Raw genomic sequence first — 19281 nt, forward strand, 5'->3', positions numbered from 1 at the left:
TAAGCATTTAAAATTAGACACCAAAGTGTTTTTAGAACCCATGGTAAAAACGATCAAATTTTTACAACTGTAGAATACTTACAGCTCTCTGCAAGTGGCTTCATTACTAATACAAAATATAAGAATTTGTGGAAGACACACGGTTTTTTCCACCAGTGTGGAAAGAAAAGCCTCATCTTGTTAAAGTTAATTGCCAAACACTCATTCTCATTCAGGGAGTCCATATTTAGTTCCTGAGTTCTGGGAAACAGCAGCTGGTGATGTGTTGCTGAAGCTGCTGCTAAGATTTTTGAAACTGATTTCAGTGAGAGTTTTGAACTTATCTCTGAGGGTTGGATCATTACAGGTAACTGCTCTGGTAAGTAACTGTATGTATACTTACATCTGTTTTCAGTCCCAGAGTGCACAAAAAGGAGAACAGCAACAACAACGAAGTTGACCATGCCTTTCCTCAGCAAAAAGTATCAATATATAGATAGAGAGGGGCCAACGGCTTGCTGAATTGCAACAATGTCAGATAAACAAGGATGAAATTAAAAAGTAGTTTAAATTCTCATGATATGTACACAGGTTGAAGAAAAAAAATTAGAAAAAGTCATATATAATGCTAGCAAGCAAAACACATCAGGGAGGGAGGGAGGGAAGCAAGAGGGGAACCTCAAATCAGCTCTCCTGACCTCCACAGATAAGGATCATGTTGCTTAAAGAACTTGCATTTTAAAATACAAGCTTGAAAAAACGGTATATTTCTTAACCAGAGCTCTGCTAGAGTTCTGCTTTAAGAGACTCTTAGTAAAGCTAGATTTATCTAGTATCAAAAGCTTTTTATTTTTTCCCCTCCTGAGAAATTTTTTTTTGGGTGCTTATTGGATTTTTGACCCATCCTATTTTAACTCCTTATGAATCTCAACCTTTTGGATAACTTTGCCAGACACAACTTCCTTCCCAGACTGACCTGGCCTGGACACCCACCATGCACAACTGCACCGCCGAAATTCCTCACGCTGCTGAGATGCGTAACGAGACTTGGTCCAGCCAGGCACCGAGCTCCGAGTTCTCCCTGGGTGTGTTGGCACTGCTGGCTTTCCTCATGGTGTTGCTGTGTCTGGTGACCGTCCTTGGAAACATGCTGGTGATCCTTGCTTTCATTATGGACAGGAACCTGAGGCATCGGAGTAACTATTTCTTTCTGAATCTTGCTGTTTCTGACTTTGCAGTGGGTAAGTGAGAGCTGTGGAGCCCTGTGCTAATTGTGTTGTAGGACTCTTAAGAGAAGCACTGGTGTTTATTTTCTGTGTGTTTTCTTCTGAGAGAACTGTTTCCCAGCTGTGTTTGGGGGAAGGATGGGGAATGGTGGAAGCTACATGAAGTGTTTCAGCAGGCTATCATTTTTTAGAAAATAAAGGATGCTTTGTATAATGTTTCAGGATAAAATATTTCTATGGGAATTTTATGGTCTAACAAAGAATGGGAGCTGTTTGTGAAGAGTTCTGGCTGAAATTTAGATGGTCTAATCAAATACAGCCTACATTGTCTGACAGCTCTTGCATACATGATCAATATCTTCTCTTTCAGTCTATCACACAATACAGATCATTACCTGACATGTTACTAAATAGCAACGAATGCTATTTTTAAGCATTTTGCTGTACATGCTCTATATAGAGAAATACCTTAGGAATATGTGTTTGTGTAGGCAAATAAAAAATTACAAATAAAGCAATTTTTAAGTTTGATGCTACATGTGTATTTATACATAGGGACACATTTAGTTTTGAAACTTTTACTGAGAAAAAGTACAATTAAAACAGGAGTGTGATGTTCAGTTGGAGACTGAGCTATTGCAATATTCTGTGAATTGTTGGGTGTCTTTCCAAAAACCTTGGTTAAATTATTGAGTGTATAGAATGATGGTTTTAAACAGTTGTGGCTATTTAATGAAATCTTTATCCTGACTTGTCATATCACAACAATTTTTAAGTCCACTTTTAAGAAGTATACTGAAAGAGCAGAAGAAACTTTTTTTACAAATTTTTTTGCCAGTGCCAGAAATTCTGTCAGGGGCACAGCTTCTAATAGTCCTATCCTTGTGATGTCCATATCTTCTTGCATACTGTTTTGATACCTCCCTGCATATGCTTGATGTCTTCTTCCAGCTTATTTCTCCCTTGCTGTGCTACAGAGCTCTTGCTGCCTGTTCTCCTGTTACAGTGTACTGGAAAAAAATAGAGCAGTGAACAGAAAACCAGTGGACAAACTGATGTTCTCTCATTTGGCTCACCATCCAGCATCATACTTAACAAACACCAGCCCTAGCTGAGAACTACAAAGTAAACAACTTCTCTGCCAAAGAAAGAAGTACAGCTTATTTGGCATTTCCTACTTTCCATGCTTTTTTGTTTTGTGATATTATGTTTACCTGAATGTCTAGTTTTTAATTATAAATTTTGTTAAAAGCTTTGCCTTTAACAAAAGCTTTGCCTTTGACTTTAGAGTCAAACTGATTTTTATTTTTGTAGCTATATAATTATGCCTAAATTATCCTTGCTTTCTTCTTGATCTAAATTGCTAAAAGCTTACAGAATCATTTGCTTATTCTTTTAACATATCTATTCTAGCTGCTTTTGACATTCAGCAATTTTTGCTTTGTCTCGGTGCTTCAGTACCTATAGGTGGGTTTGAATAGAGACCTCTTGATTCTTAGTACAGGGAGAATAACAGGAACTGTAAGATTTTTATGGAAATAGAAACTTTCAAGATACTGTTACAGGAGTACACACTGTTAGGTGGTAAATCTAAAGTTGAAACCAAGTTTTTTCCTGATGTGAATGTTAAAATCTATAGTGTTTTACTCAAAAGACAACATGCTAATTGCTCTATAAATGCAGTGATTCCATTTTGTTGCAGCCTTGTTGCTGTTCACTGCATTTCTGCATCCCAGTTGACTGCACTGTTAGTTCTTCAGCCTCCCAGGGATGTGTTGTGATTCTGTGTAGGGTGATCATCTCAAAATCCATTAAAATGAGGTCATATTGGCACTTTCACAACATTTGGATTTAGCAGCCTAAATTTAGGTAGCAATGGATGTGGGTGGATCACTTGTGTTCCCACAGTCTGGGGAGTTCCCATAGATAATATCCTATCAGCTCGCCCCTGAAAAGTAGTTATTATCAAGATTTAAGATGAGGCAAAAGGTTAGGCTGGGTGTATTTAATTAACTGTGTTGTCCTTGTCAGCATTTTGATCATATAGTTTTTAAAATTAGTCCAAAACTTGTATTTCTGTAAGAAGTTAACTTCTGGAACATTTTCCAACACCTATGCTTCTAAGAGGATAGAAGCATGGCAATTGGATAATTTGTTATAGAAAACAGTGAATAGAATTGGCAATTGGATAATTTGTTATAGAAAACTTTGGGAGAAAGATGCTTTTGTTTGTTTTAATTTCAGCAGATAACACAGAAGAGTGTTTACTTCAGCAGGTAGAGCAGTCAGCTGCTCCTTCTTTCAGCAGGTAGTGTTAATTGGAGAGGTAACAATGATACATAATAAACATGATACACCTTTCAGAGGGGTATTAATTATAAGAATGTGACTAGTACCTGGTTTGTAGTAAAGGTTCTTCAGTTGCAGGATAATACAAAGCCATCTATGTGGCAATTCCAGCCAGTATTGATCAATCTTTTGTCAGATACTGCAGAAATACGTCTCTGCTCTCATGCAGTGCAGTGCTGACTGACATGTGCATTTGGTTTCTTTTCACAGGTGTGTTCTGCATGCCGTTGTACATCCCTTACGCCCTGACAGGAACATGGCACTTGGGAAGGAGCCTGTGCAAGCTCTGGCTGGTCATGGACTATCTCATGTGCACAGCTTCAGTGTTTAACATCGTCCTTATCAGCTACGATCGTTTCCTGTCAGTTACAAAAGCTGTAAGGCTAACATTTCTATTTATTGCTTTCTACATGTTGGGATTTCTATCAAACTCAGAGCGTTTCACAATTGACACTTTGAGCTAAATGGTGCTTTGTTATTGGTACCATTTTTTAATAAAGAAATTATGATGCTTCAATGTTGTGTTGGGACTTAGGACATTGCCTTGCTGTGATTTCAATGTTACCCTCGTACCACCTGCACTAAAAGTTATTTAATTACGCTATTAGTTACACAGGAGATGGGAAGGTCCAGGTGGGAAAGAGACAGCAGGCATGTGGAGAACTTGGGCTTTGGCCATTAGAAGAGTTGGTGGGGATGAAAACTAGGCTGAGTCAAGGATGTGCTTAGGCTTGGATAGATTTTGTAAGAAGAGCATTTGGAGAGACAGTGAGATGGACTGAGTGAAGATCAGATGAGGATCTAAATTACTGCAGGGGGTGATTGACATGTGCTGACAATGAGCAGTTGAGTGGAAACTGATCCCTTGAAGCAAAAAGAAGAATGAATCAAAATATATGGAGAGATAAGAGACATCTCTTGAATGTTGTCGTTCTTCTGTTTCAGAAGATAGCCAAGGAATCAAGTAAGAAATATTATCATTCACCATTTCTAAGCTCTGCTTGGTGTTTGGTCGTAGAATCTGAGAATGGTTTGGAAGAGACTTTAAAGATTATCTGGTTCCAACTCCCTGCCATGGGCAAGGACACCTTCCACTAGACCAGGTTGCTCAGAGCCCCATCCAACCTGGCCTTGAGCACTTCCGGGGATGGGGCATCTACAACGTCTCTGCTCAGCCTGTTCCAGTGCCTCACCATCCTCATAGCAAAGAATTTCTTTCTAATATCTGACTTAAACCTACTCTCTTTTGGTTTAAAGCTATTGCCCCTTGTCCTATCTCTGCTTGCCCTTTGGATCCTGGGAAGCTGCAGTCAGGTCACCCCAAAGCCTTCTCTTCTCCTGGCTGATGAACCTGCTTGCTTCAATGACATGTTTCATATTTCATGCTTCTCATTTGGGAGGTGCTGGTACAGTACCTAATCACTTTCTCTTCTTCCCTAGTGGTGTGGTTTTTACAAGTTGGTTTTTGCTAGTTTGTTGGTTTTTTGTGTTTTTTTAAGCTGAACAGTTAAGTATAAGAATCCCTGTATTTAAGACATTAACGAAGCTGCAGAGCTCAGAATAAGAATAATGTGAAATAAAAGGGCCTCTGTAACCTAGTTGAGATCCATGTTCTTGTGCCATTGCTGATGGTCTCCATTTACATGATCACATTCTGGTTTTCTTCTTTAGGGTATTAGGATGGAATGAGTCTAGGAATGTGTAACAGGGCTGTTATCCAAAGAAAAGACACCATGCTTCCTCAGAGACTTGGGATCTACCTCTGCCTCTGCTGCAAACTTAGCCTGTTGCCAGGTTCCAGTCACTCCAGACTTAATAATTTGTGAAGCTGTGCTCAGCTTCCTGTTTTCTGCCTCTAAATTGAGCTGCTTGTCTTGCACAGGGTGGCAAATTCATTACTGCAGATCTGGAGCTGTGCACAGAGCTAATATGATGCTTCAAGATGTAGAGGAGTCTGAATTTTCAGGCTACACATATTTAAAACAGAGTATCCAAACCAATGTGCATAATCCTGAACTACTGCTCTGATACTTGCGGGTGAAATAGGGACAATGCCCTTTGTGTGCAGTGAGGCTGTGAAGGTGCCATTCATTATTATTTGTGTATCATGCAGATGCTTTTCTAATGAACAGTATTGGAAGCTGATGAGGAAGGCAGCAGTTTTGGGGAAAGCCTGAGATGTTGAACAGTATAGAGGAAATAAAATTGTCCAGCTCTTCATTAACTTATCTTCTTGTGCTATGAAAGATGGAGGGGACCAAGAGTATGAATGGGCTATTGCAGAGTGGGCTTAGCTCTTGTATTTCCTAACCCTGGATGATTTTATTTTAATTCTTAATGTGCTGTCTGGGTAGACATAAAAGCATCAAGATTTTCAGTAGTGGAATGAACTGTTTACAAGGTAAGGCTAACATTAAAAAAGAGTGATTCAATAAGGCAGGGGGTGTTACAGTGTATGTCTGGGATAGATTTTTCTGCTATGGCAAGAGGAAAGAGTATGAGAAATTATATTGTCTGGTGTTTGCAGTCTCACATGGCAAACTGTCTAATATAGAAGGCTTCTTCTTTTGCTGGGCATGTAGGAGTTCCCACAGCTGCTTTCACTCTCTGCTGAGCCTGGGCTGATGAGTCATAAACCTATTTCTTACCAATTCCTTATTGCTACTTTACTGTGTGGTGGAAACAAGATATGTCCTTTCATACCTGGAAGCCAAATAATTTAGCCATCATAATTTCTGCTCCTCTCCTATGTCCAGTATTAAAATAAATCACAGAGCTACAATGTAAGGAGAGCAAGACTAGCAGTTTTTCAGAACCTTACATAGTGAGGATGTCCAAGGTGTCTGGGGAAATACAGAACAAATACTATATTTGGCTTGATTACATTTGGTTTTTTGACATAATTTCCCCCAAAATGTTGTCTGAGTACGTGACATGTCCTTTTTCCCTTGCAGGTATCTTACAGAGCCCAGCAGGGAATAATGTCCAGCTCTGCCATCAAGATGGTGGCCATCTGGGTCTTAGCATTCCTCCTGTACGGCCCAGCCATCCTGTTTTGGGAGCATGTGGCTGGACACAGCGTGGTGCCTGTGGATCAGTGCTACGCCGAGTTCTTCCACAACTGGTACTTCCTGCTGTGTGCATCCACCCTGGAGTTCTTTGTGCCCCTGCTCCTGGTGACCTACTTCAATGTGCACATCTTCCACAACATCCAGCGGCGCCAGCGGCGCGGCAGCGTGCAGGACTGTGAGCATCCCAGGAGGAGCAGCCTGTCCTGGAGGTTCTGTGGCTTGCCAAGGCCAGGGGCATCATCTCCTTCATCAGAAGCAGAGGACAGTGTTTCATCACTAACGAGGTCGTGGAGACCAGCAATGGTACCCAATGGTCCATCTCGAACAGAAACCAGTTCTACAGCTCTCAAAAGGAACTTTTCTGCTTCTTTCTGTTCAAGTTCTGGATCAAAACTGCAGCGGGACAAGAAAATAGCAACGTCTCTTGCCATAATTGTCTGTGTGTTTACCATTTGCTGGGCCCCATACTCTTTATTAATGATTATCCATGGGTTCTGCCAAGGAAAGTGCATCCATAAGTCCCTCTATGAAGCAACGTTTTGGCTTTTGTGGATCAATTCCTCTTTGAACCCATTTCTTTACCCTCTCTGCCATATGAGGTTTCGAATGGCTTTTCTGAAAATATTATGTCCCAAAAAGTTTGCAGCATTGAGATCTGGTAACACGCCTTCTATTTAGCGAGGTAAAAGGAATGTCTTACAGATAAGGTTCCTCTGTCATTTAGTGATACCTTTTCATATGTGTTGTTGGCATGAATAGAGAAAAAACCTCTTTGTTTACTAATGACATTGTCTAAGAGTGCAGCAGAGTTATGTAGTTGCCCCAATATTGCTAATTTTCAGGATCTCATTTTTGGTTTTGCTGGTATGTATGATGCTAGATTAATTACCATCTAGTGGATTGAAAAGAATAATGAGCTTTGCTGAATGTTCTCTTGCTTTGTGGGTGTGAGATATATTTTTTCTTTCTTTTTTTTTCTTTCCTTTGTTTAATATATAGAGCTGGCACTGTGAAAGAACTCTGCTCTTGCTATTTTCATAGAGAGTCACTGGAGGGAGATACTTGTTCATGTATGCGTTGAATTAAAATTTATGTTCTATTTATGAATCTAAAGCTGTCAGTGAAGAAGTAATACTACTACATTTTTCAAAGATTGTAAAAATACTCACAGAAGCAGTATATTTTCATATCATAAACTATTATGAAGACAAGAGAGTGCCCTCTCCTTGTTAGAATCCCCACAGTGAGCAATATGCAAGTGAATGGACTGCCTAACCTGCCATATCTGTCTTTTTCAGGTTTTAATGTAGCTCATACCTGGCATTGCAGGACAAAGTACATGTAAGTTAGCAATTCTGAATGATTTTTAGAGAATGAAATTTTCCATGCTATGAGAATTTTGAGACTGGTTATCAAAAGTGTCAGACACAAATGGTTGTTATTTTTTTCACCTATACTGTTTTTTCACCTGACATTGGCTGCTCCTTTGGTCATGCTTAAATGATATTTAGTGCCAGATTTGTGCACTATGTGATTGCCTAAAAGATAGGCCAGGCTTGGGCACATGATCACATTCCTGTTGAATTAGCAGAGCAAGCAATGCTAAGTTCATACTGGATTTTTGATTTTGGCTGGCTGTGCAAGAATAGACAATAGCCTCTCCGGTGTAAAGCTTTGCAAGTGCAAAGATATTCCATCAAAATGTCTGGAACAAATTTGATCTGACAGAGTGATTTTTTATACTAGATCAGTGCTTTATGTCCTGTTACTGTGACATTATATGGATTTTCTCTGCCACAGAACAAATATCAAACTTGATTTTTTCAATTAGGGAGCAAGGGCCGTATTCACTGCTTGAGAATGAGATTTACAGAGGTCTGGAAGCTGATACAGAGATGTTTTAAGCAGCTCTTAACAAACAAAGCAGTTGAATGTCCAGTGCTGAAAGGAGTGAGTAAATGTCTTGGAGGAAGCAATGGAGCTTGATTACACCCCATTCCATGTGCCAAACTTTCTTACCATGTGTTGAGTGTTGCAACTCACCCAGAAAGCTTTCATGGATGGGTAAGTGAGAGTCACTGGCTGCATTTTTTTCTCTCCTTTTGTGTAATTTTATTCCTCTTTGTTTATGTATGAAATATTGAAAGAGAAATCTGATGCACAGAACAGTGAAGAGCAGTAGTCAATTTAAATGGTTTTTAATCTAATTTGAAATTTGCTGTAGAAGTGTTGCCATAACAGAGTCCTCCTTTGCAAACACAATTCAAATGCATGGAAGCAGCTTAATGATAGCACAAAAGTTGATGGCTTTGAAGAGCTGGAATGTCTTTTTGTTCAGAGGTCTGGAACTGAAGGCTTCTCTTGCCAGTGTTCACGCTGCTGGAAGATTATCTTTCACCATTCATTCTCGCTATGCTTCCTTGCCTCACATGGATAGTGTTATGTATTGTGAGCCTAATGGCTCGGAGAGGTGCAGCTTCAGGAGGAGGTCATTGATTCAGCACAGCTGTTTTTTTACTGTCATGAGCTGTGGTGCAGGCATAGATTTTGTGGGGTTTGCTTTTCTGTGATGCTTAAAAAAATCTAAACACACACATAGAGTTAAAACATTTATAGAAGAGCTCATGTACTAAACATCTGTTAAATAGAGAAACTGAAGATGAGCCCAAGACAAAAATGTGTTTGTGTTGTCTGCATTCTATCCCTATGCTTTTAGTATAAAAATTCAGTTTGCATTTTGTGCTAAAAGAATGTATTGTTCATTTTGGAAAAATAACCTACAAAATTATTACCTAGATAAACTAGATAATCCACGTTTTTTCCAGCAGTGCTGGAAAGCTAGTTAGTCAGGGAATTTGCCAGGCAGCACAATCTGCAGCGAATTTGAAACAACATAGCATGGTGAAGCTACTAGAGATCAGTGTTTTTTAGAGTCTGTTTTACACACACACTTTTCAAACTGTTTTCTCATGTCACTCCTGTGTATTAGATGCATTTGTTGTATTTTTCTAATTGTTGAAAATTTTGCTAAGTTCTCCCAGGGTAAGTCAAGCACTGGGTTGCTGTGCCCACCACTTTAGGTCAGTGGCATCATAAATATTCTCCCTTGTAAATTACAAATGAGACATTTTTCAAGGTTGTGGCATGATACTTATTCAGCATTTGTTCTTATGCCCCCATTCAAGTGGAGGTTTCTTGACAAATGGTTTTCTAACCCAGATCTTTCTAACCAGTCACTCATCCATTTCACTATTTCATGTCCTTAAATTTTCTTCTGTCTTTGCAGATGTTCAGTAGGCCTTCTAAATACATGGTGACAGTAGCTATATGGGCTTCAACGTTGTGGGCTTCAACTCAAACCACACCAGTTTTTTTCTCATATTTAAAAGAAAAAAAAAACACTCAACAAATAAAAATACATGTTGGAAGAAATTGTGTTATCTTTTTTTTTGTTTATTTCTGAAACAAATATTGAATGCTAATGATTCTCCTAATGTCCATGTCCTTTATTTTCCAAAGGAAATACCACATAGATTTCCCCCTGAGTGCCACACAGAACTACGATTAAAACTTCAACATTTGATTTATTCCCTAATTATAAAGGCAAATGACTACATTCCCCTTGTCCACTAATTCAGTAATTTTATCAAAGAAGACAACCAAGTTGCTCAGGCATGTTATACCCTTGGTAAGTCCATGCCAACTGTCCCCAGTCACCTTCTCCTCCCCCAGGTCTTCAGAAACACCTTTCAAGGGGACTCACTCCATTATTTTCCCAAGGACTAAAGACAATCTGACCTCTTGTCTTTGTGGCAACATTTGAAAATCAGTTTTCTGATTTTCTTCTTTCTTCAGTGGTTGGGAATCTCCCTTTATCTCTGACCATTCTAAGAGGATAGAAATTGGCCTTGCAAAGGTGGTAGCTGGTTCTCTTGATAGCACAGTGGGTTCCATGGACTTTTATGGATCAAGTCCCCTCAAGTAATGCTGTTTTATTCTCTCCTGCTTGTGACAGTTCTCATCCTTGAACTCATTCACTAAGCATGGAGGAAAGGGAGACCTAAATAGTGGTGAATGAAGCTAAGGAAGCATTGGGTACCTCAGCCTTATCTGCACCTGCTGTCACTGGATTACTGGTCCCATCCAGCAAGCTACCCATATTTTTATTATTCACCATTTTGCTCCTAATGGGGTGGTTGAAGTTCTCTGTGTTGTTTTTGATGTCCTTTACAAACATCAACTATAGGTGAGCTTTTGTTTTCCTAATATCATTCTTATGTTGCCAGACAACATTTCTAAATATCTCCTTTGTATTCTGTCCCTCCTTCAAACTCCTTCATGTTCTCTTTTCACATTGTAGTCTCCAGGGTTAGCTACTGTCATGATACATCTGCTTGCTTTCTTGAGAGCAGGGATGGACTATTCTTGTGCATGGATGTTGCTGTCTTTACAGGCCTGCAGCTTCCTTGAGCTCCTTGTCTTTTGGATCTGCTCCCGTGGGATTCCCACTACCACTTTTCTAAACAGAAATCTGCTCACCTGAAGCCCATGGTCTCCACTGCTGCTCTCCTTCCTCATCCCCTTTAGGATCTTGAGTTCTACTACCTCATCATCACTACAGCTGAGTCTGGCACTGACAGCACATCCCCACACAGCCCCTCTTTACCACCGTGCAGGTGTTTCAGTTGTGCATCACCCCCATTAGCCCATGCAGGATTTGTGTCTGAAAGTTCCCCCTGACAGCCTCCAGGAACCCTGTTCACTGCTAGACCTGTTGTGTTGCCCTTCCAGCAGATGCCATGAACACTGAAAGTCCTACATAAGAAGTGGGTTCTGTGGTCCAGAAGCTTTCTTGAGTTGCTTCAAGAAGATTTCATCACCTCCCTCACCCTGAGCTCTGCAATGTGCTCTTACCATAATGTCACCCATGTCAAGCGTGGCTTGGTGGCTGCACAGGAAGATCTAGTACTTCCCCTTTGCTTCCCAGGCTGCAACTGGGCACACACACCTAAGGCAGCTGTGTCTCACTGCCACATTTTGCCATTCCTGAGGTCTCTTCTTTTTCTGTCATGCTACACCTTTTGCTTTAATGGCTCTTTACAACATAATTCCCTCTGTTCCTCAATATGGTAGCAGAGCACTGCATCTTTCCTCCCCACATTTTGCCCACTCTCTCTTTCCTTGTTCCTTGCCCTGTATCTTCCCAAGTACCTGGCATTATGGCTGCAGTTTGAAATGCTGGTCACTCAGTGTGCTGTGGTGCTACTGAGTCAGTGAGTGTCAGCCACAGCCATGGACTACCAAATTCTGTGCACTCCCACCAAAATAAATGGAGTTGTGATGAGGAAGGCATATCTTTTCTCACACCGGAAAAGGGCTAAAGGCTTGGTACTTCACAGAGTTAAAGCTTGTCAAGGATTACTTGAAAGGTTCAGGATTAGATGGCCCACACCATAAAGACCTCCAAAGTCCAAGTATTTGGTTTGCCCAGAACTTCTGGTTAGGGTGAGCTGAAGAGGTATTGGTGATGCTTCTGCTGCATGGAACAGTACTACAAATGCTCTGTAAACAGCAACACTAAGAAATATCTCTCTGTTATTAACTGTAAGATTTAGAAAGTGGTGTAGCAGCAAGTGCAAAAGTGTTTACATTTTACTGTAAGGGAAATAGAATTGTAATAATTTTAATCCTGTGGAAGTGAATATGTGAATAAGTGTAATAATTTTCACTGTGGAAATGAAAATGAGATATGGCTTCAGCACAATTTGATGTGCAAAACCACTCACACATTGCTAATATGCAAACTGCTTGACTGTGAGAAGAGTTGTTCCATGTCCAGGAATGAAACTGATTGTGAGGTGTCTTTTCTAAGGCCAATAGGTGCATTCAAATCAAGAAATGTTAGAGAACCCAGGTCTTCAGTTCTTGTATTCCAGTTTTTTGGTATTGTGAATATTTTCTTTTTATGTTTCAGTATTCAGCCCAGCCTGTTGATAGACTTATCTCAACCTTTTGGATAACTTTGCCAGACACAACTTCCTTCCCAGACTGACCTGGCCTGGACACCCACCATGCACAACTGCACCGCCGAAATTCCGCACGCTGCTGAGATGCATAACGAGACTTGGTCCAGCCAGGCGCCGAGCTCCGAGTTCTCCCTGGGTGTGTTGGCACTGCTGGCTTTCCTCATGGTGTTGCTGTGTCTGGTGACCGTCCTTGGAAACATGCTGGTGATCCTTGCTTTCATTATGGACAGGAACCTGAGGCATCGGAGTAACTATTTCTTTCTGAATCTTGCTGTTTCTGACTTTGCAGTGGGTAAGTGAGAGCTGTGGAGCCCTGTGCTAATTGTGTTGTAGGACTCTTAAGAGAAGCACTGGTGTTTATTTTCTGTGTGTTTTCTTCTGAGAGAACTGTTTCCCAGCTGTGTTTGGGGGAAGGATGGGGAATGGTGCAAGCTCCATGAAGTATTTTAATTGCCCAATATATCTCAAAGTATGTTATAATGAGAAATGCATTCTTTTTCATGCAAATACTTCTAATGTTGCTTCAAAAAAAAAGTAGTGACTAGTACATGTGAATACTTCTTGAAGGGGTTGTTTACTGCAGTTTATGATTTACCCTTGTCTTTCCAAATATAAGGTGTTCATCACACACTTCAGAACAGGCGACACATATTTGGCAGCTATGTGTGATACATCCATGTAAATGAATTACTTCTCTACATAGTACAAATGGTTTATGCATGTTATTACACTACAGCAAGACACTTTATCACCCTGAGTTTTTACTGGCTTCAGCTTAACACAGGCTATTGATCTAATGAGTTGTTTGATACCAGTTTGACCCCTGCTGGCGTCCCTCATCTATATTCCTAATTGGTCCCCTCTTCCCATAGTGTCACTGGAGAACTCCGGGAGAGTTTGTTGCTGGAGCTGCCATGGATCCAGTCCTGGCTGGTGATGCCAAGTGAGGTGATGGTGGAGTGAACGCCTTTTGCAGCACTCCTCCACGGCTGAAGCCAGGGAAACAGCCCATGTGGCAGAGAAATCCTGACAATACCATAGTTCTGTGGCAGATGTGCCAGCAAATGTCTTGACTTGAGGCTGGCAAGGAGGTACTTCTGCACACAAAGGCTTTTTCTTCAGGATGGTCACAGAGTATGCACTGAACTGTGAGAAAGGAAATCGTGGCCACAGACCTACTGCACTTCTGACAATACCATCCCCCCAAAATGCTGTTCCTTCGTCAGTGCTGTGTAGGCACGTGTATTATTTAGCCTTTAAGGTTTTCCTTCATTTACACCATTTATAACATGTGCTGCCTTATTCTGAGACTTGCCCCATGGAGCAGAAAATGAAGCCTTTGCTTTCCTGCTAAGGCAGACAATTTGCTGGAGCTGCTATTTCATTGTTCAGGTTGTTTGCAAAAGTCTGTTTCTCCTCCTATCTCAGTGTTTAATAAGAGAGTTAAATATCTGCCTTCAGCATCTGTTCTTTGTGGCTGGTGCCTCATGCATTCTTAAGTCAGCCAAGAGGAAATGATTGCCATCAGTATTAGATTGGCCTATACAGACTGTAAATTTAAGATTTTTGTCTCTGATATTGGTTGGGAAATGCTTTATTTTCTGAAATTGCTGTGGGTTTTTTTTTTAATTTATGAAAAGTCTGGAATATTTATGGGGATGTGACTCATGTCTTTTGCATCCACCAATTAGTAAAAGTAAGAAGAGCTTCAAATATCAATGCTTAAAACCTGGGGTTTGCCTCTATATTTATATGTATAGCTAAAAGCAGTCATTACTTTTTGACATGGTGCCAAACATTGATCCCACTGAAGTTTGTGAGAACATTAGCAGTTATCAGCAAACATGAAAAATGAGTATTTAGTACCAGAGTGATGCTGCTGGTATTTAAGGAATATGTTAAAATAAGCCATCAGAATTGAAAGTGCCATGAGCATTTCCCTGTTGATAACAGTCTGGCAGCTCATTGCCCAGAGTTTTATTGTCAGTGGACCACATCACCCTGGATATATTTAGTAACTTCTAAGATCTTGATGGGCTTGTCAAGAAAGGAGTAATCTAGAGAGTTTTAAATAGAACTTGATGCAATGTATAATTTTCTATTTGCCTCTGGTAGTTCAGCATTTTCAGGAATGTAGAATCAGCTATTGCACCACACTTTTGAAAGAATGTTACTGTTAAAATGAAGAAGTTGCTGGCTTAAAAATAAAACACAAATATTGTTTTCTTAATTAGGAACTTCAGTGGAAGTTCTTTTGGACAAAACACAAATTTAACAAACCAAAATAGTTCTGGAGTTATTCTCAGGTAAAGAAGAAACATGAGATTAAAACACTCCTTAAGTGAGAGTTTCATACTTCTGCTGTGTCTGCTCTATCTCTGGTAGAACGCCACACAGGCTTCCCAATATATTGTCTTCAGTTTACAAATGCTGACCAATTTTACAGGAATAACTGCCATTGGCAACATCTGCAGATGTGTTTGAGGCAAAATTCTAATACAGATGAAAGAACAGAGGAAACAAAATGATGAGGCTACCTGTCAGAATGCAACCACTGTGCATATATGCTGCAGCACTAATTTTATACCTTTAGAGAGTCTAAATTCGTTAAACTTGGATTTTCATCCTCAATAAATCCTTCTTTGCTGAATTGTTTTCAGCTTATTCTCAACAACCAGCATACATAAATCACACTAAGATCTAAAACATAGAAAGTCACCATCAGATTTCATGAGAATTTAAGAATGTATGTATGCAAATTACATACTCACTAATAGATTTGTTGATTTCTTTACTCAAATACCAAAAGAGTGTGTCTCTCTGCTTCCAAGAGTTTGCAATCCCTGTGAACCTCATGGTGTTTTTGTTGTTGCTGTCTGCAGGTGTGTTCTGCATGCCCCTCTACATCCCTTACAGCCTGACAGGGACGTGGCACTTGGGAAGAGGCATCTGCAAGCTCTGGCTGGTCATGGACTATCTCCTCTGCACAGCTTCAGGGTTTAACATTGTTCTTATCAGCTATGACCGTTTCCTGTCAGTCACTAAAGCTGTAAGTAACCTGTTTAGAGCTTCTCTGATTTTTTCCCTTGGATGGTTATATTCACCAACCTCTGCCATGTTGATGAGTATAAGCTCAAATTTAATGAAGATAATACCCCTCAAAAATATACTAGCATGTGGTGATTATTAGATATTTTTTAGCCAGATGGGGTGAATATTCTACATTGGGCATGCTTCACTGCAGAGCCAGTCAACCAGGAGTTTTCTCACAATTTCTGCTGCAAGCTGCTCTTGTGTTACTGCCTGAGGAAAAACAGTCTAGGGGGTAAAAAGGGTAAGGCAGCTGACTGGTAAAAAAGGGGCAGGGAAAGAGGAAATTCAGAGTAGACTGGATTGGCGTTTGGACCTAAAATCAGGCATGAAAGTTAAATACAGTGGATCTAGGGCAGTAAAATAAAGGACACTGGGGAGGGTGTCTAGACCTGAGAGGTGGTCAAAACTTATTCTAATAAGACCAGGAGCAAGAGCAAACAGGCAGAAAGTGGAACAAAGGGCAGACTGCAATCACTGCCTCTAGATATGCAGCAATAAACTCCTCTTTGTGTCTGGAGCAGAATCCCAAACTTCAGACACGTTCTGTCTCTGCTTTCTGCAGAGAATCCTACATGCCTGCTGTGAGCTTTATGTCTTGGGCCATGCTGGGGTGGAGGCCAGCATTTCTCACCAGCCACTGTTTGCTCAGGAGGCAGGGAATGTCACAGAGAACTAAAGGTTCCAGCCCTTTTGTGTGTATGAGACTGTCAACATAACTTCATGCAATAGAATTTCAGTCTTATTTGTGATAATAATTTAACTTCCTATAATTGCCTTCTTATTTTATTTCATTATTCTGTTTTATTTAAGGAAAAAAATCTTGGAAAACAAACACCAAAGTTTTTGGTGTGTAAGAAATCTTTGGCTGGAAAGCCAAAGACAGCATTTACAAATTGCAAAATTCAGAGCACCTTATCAAATACAATTAAGACCTGTGGACATTTGTATGATAGTTCTAGTGACATTAACTCAAACTTTTGTTATCAATTGGATGTCTGAGCTTGCAGAATTACACATTTGTCCTGTGAAAGGGGTGAAGCAGGATGTGAGCCACATTGTATCTCTAAATTCTGCAACATATAGTAAAAAATATGTACTGGCCCTGGAGTGGACGTAGAATGAAGAAAATGGGTGATTTTTTAGTTTCATCAGCTAAGGGCTGTGGTGCAGGTGTGGTATCTATTCCTTCATCCTTATGAATTGTCTAGCAAGTAATTTTCTTATAGGTTGAATCTGTGTGTCACTTTTTCTGTTAAGCACCATGATGCATAAAGTTATTTGTTTGTAAAATGCTGTAAAAAGCAGTGCAGTTTCCAGTGAGTGGGAGTCATGCTCCCAACAGCTATAAAGTGCTAATTCCTCTGGCACTTCAGACCATAGGTATGCCAAACAAGGCATACCAAATTACTAGGCATTGATGGATGATTGTGTTTTATCCCACGGACCTGGACCCTGATATTAACAATGTTGGGACTCTAATATTACAGTGACATTGACTTGTAGAGAGACAGCCCTATGCTCTGTCAGCATCAATGAAATAAATGTGCTTGGGGGACCTTCATCTGAGCAGCACAGCCACATCTCTATATTACCAAGCACCTCTTGAGTTTGTCTCCATCTGCTTCTCTTGGTCCCAAAATGGGTCTCTACAAGTCTGAACTTTTAATGTATTTTCCCCTCACAGGTATCTTACAGAGCCCAGCAGGGAATAACATCCAACCCTACCATTGAGATGGTGGCCATCTGGGTCTTAGCATTCCTCCTGTACGGCCCAGCCATCCTGTTTTGGGAGCACGTGGCTGGACACAGCGTGGTGCCTGTGGATCAGTGCTATGCCGAGTTCTTCCACAACTGGTACTTCCTGCTGTGTGCATCCACCCTGGAGTTCTTTGTGCCCCTGCTCCTGGTGACCTACTTCAATGTGCACATCTTCCACAACATCCAGCGGCGCCAGCGGCGCGGCAGCGTGCAGGACTGTGAGCATCCCAGGAGGAGCAGCCTGTCCTGGAGGTTCTGTGGCTTGCCAAGGCCAGGGGCATCATCTCCTTCATCAGAAGCAGAGAACAGTGGTTCTTCTTCCATGAGACCAAAGAAATTGTCTTTGGGAGCTCACTGCTCATCTCCATCCACAGACAATTCTGTAACCCCAGGAAATGACTTTTCTGTTTCTTCCTGTGCAAAGACCAGATCAAAACTACAACGGGACAAGAAAATAGCAAAGTCCCTTGCCATAATTGTCTGTGTGTTTGCCATTTGCTGGGCCCCATACTCTTTACTAGTGATTTTCCGTGGGCCCTGCCAGGGAACTTGTGTCCATAACTTCCTGTATGAAGCAACGTTTTGGCTTTTGTGGATCAATTCCTCTTTGAACCCATTTCTTTACCCTCTCTGTCATGTTAAATTTCGAATGGCTTTTCTGAAAATTCTATGTCCCAAAAAGTTTGCAACATTGAGATCGGGTTCTTTTTAGAAAAAAGAAAAACAAGGTCCAAGAGGAGATGGATGAGGGACGTAAGTAGCCACTGTTTGAAATTAGATTTAGTCTTTTCCAGGAGATTAAACTATTTGGAGAATCTATACAAGCCTTCTGTGAAATGTCCTCCTACAGACAAATGTGCATGACCAAGGTTTGTGTACTTTTCCCAGCTATTTGAATTGATCAGGTAAAAGCTATTGCCTCTGTCTGACTTTCCCAAGTAGTCTACCCACAATATCTTAATTCTGATTGCTGAAAATGTTGTCTTCAATTGCAGTACCTCTTATATTTGTGTTCACGGGTGATATTAGTTAAAAATACAATAAAGTTATATATTACCCTTAGGGTCAATAGTATTCTAAAGTTGCTATCTTCTCTGTTCTACTTCTTTTAAACAATTTGCATTTAGAACCCGATTTTTGCCTATATGAAACATCCAATGAAGTTACGATATTTGTTGCCAGGCACATAACAGGATTACTTCCTTTCACTAAAGGTTTTTGGCCATCAGAAGCAAAGAGGAACTACTTTCAAAAACTTGGATGTATGTGTTCTCTGCAGAAGGACAGCGCTCACTATATTTGTTCAGATGCAGCAGTAGAGAATTCAGGTGTGTAAAGCATTTATGTGGATGTCCAAGTATTCTGCAAGAAACCAGCCTTCTTCAGATGTAGTTTTGAGAGATCATAGAAACAGAAGTGTTTGTTCTTACTCCTTGGGGGAAAAAATCCAATTCTGTTTCTGTTACAAGCCCTCAGATGGAGGCTGTGATAAATGGTATATTTCTTACACACTGTGTAAGGCTGTGTTTATTTTTCTGCATGAGCCAGGAAAATGGCTGGCCTGGATGGCTGCCTGTAGTAGTATGTGTGGTGAGAGCTGAGAAAGCTTGGAGGTGATCTTCTTTCAATACACACTTTCCATACTGTTAAGGACTATTTACTTGCATGGCTCTGAAATTATCAGGTATTAACTTCTCTACAAAATAAACACGCATAACTTTAGAATGTAAATAATTTCTTTTCATCACCTGGTCAGTAAGTATAAGACTAGGAAATAAA

The 19281-nt window shown here is 40.4% G+C and overlaps 2 protein-coding genes across 3 annotated transcripts; both read left to right on the forward strand.

Moving 5' to 3' along the window:
* The first annotated feature begins 658 nt into the window (after positions 1 to 658).
* Positions 659 to 12668, forward strand: LOC135444396 (histamine H3 receptor-like). 2 transcript variants are annotated; one of them, XR_010439212.1, is made up of 5 exons: positions 659 to 1220; positions 3765 to 3931; positions 6509 to 7307; positions 7924 to 8689; positions 12600 to 12668. XR_010439212.1 is itself a non-coding variant. In XM_064705992.1 (4 exons), exons 1-3 carry the CDS (start codon positions 974 to 976, stop codon positions 7301 to 7303), a joined length of 1209 nt encoding a protein of 402 aa, XP_064562062.1. In that variant the 5' UTR covers positions 659 to 973; the 3' UTR covers positions 7304 to 7307; positions 7924 to 10007. The 2 variants fall into 2 exon arrangements, 1 of the variants encoding a protein (XP_064562062.1); XM_064705992.1 differs by lacking the exon at positions 12600 to 12668 and having other exon boundaries at positions 7924 to 10007.
* A 22-nt stretch (positions 12669 to 12690) lies between these two features.
* On the forward strand, positions 12691 to 18935 carry LOC135444397 (histamine H3 receptor-like). Its single transcript, XM_064705993.1, has 3 exons — positions 12691 to 12943; positions 15534 to 15700; positions 17429 to 18935. Exons 1-3 carry the CDS (start codon positions 12697 to 12699, stop codon positions 18212 to 18214), a joined length of 1200 nt encoding a protein of 399 aa, XP_064562063.1. The 5' UTR covers positions 12691 to 12696; the 3' UTR covers positions 18215 to 18935.
* The last annotated feature ends 346 nt before the right edge of the window (positions 18936 to 19281 follow it).

Source organism: Zonotrichia leucophrys, chromosome 2 (assembly GCF_028769735.1).
Source record: "Zonotrichia leucophrys gambelii isolate GWCS_2022_RI chromosome 2, RI_Zleu_2.0, whole genome shotgun sequence".
Lineage (NCBI taxonomy): Eukaryota > Metazoa > Chordata > Aves > Passeriformes > Passerellidae > Zonotrichia > Zonotrichia leucophrys.

Coding starts and splice junctions, on each gene's coding strand:
- LOC135444397 (XM_064705993.1), top strand. CDS start 12,697: ATGCACAACTGCACCGCCGAAATTCCGCACGCTGCTGAGATGCATAAC. Junction 12,944..15,533: donor TGTTTCTGACTTTGCAGTGG/GTAAGTGAGAGC, acceptor TGCTGTCTGCAG/GTGTGTTCTGCATGCCCCTC. Junction 15,701..17,428: donor TCCTGTCAGTCACTAAAGCT/GTAAGTAACCTG, acceptor TTCCCCTCACAG/GTATCTTACAGAGCCCAGCA.
- LOC135444396 (XM_064705992.1), top strand. CDS start 974: ATGCACAACTGCACCGCCGAAATTCCTCACGCTGCTGAGATGCGTAAC. Junction 1,221..3,764: donor TGTTTCTGACTTTGCAGTGG/GTAAGTGAGAGC, acceptor TTCTTTTCACAG/GTGTGTTCTGCATGCCGTTG. Junction 3,932..6,508: donor TCCTGTCAGTTACAAAAGCT/GTAAGGCTAACA, acceptor TTTCCCTTGCAG/GTATCTTACAGAGCCCAGCA.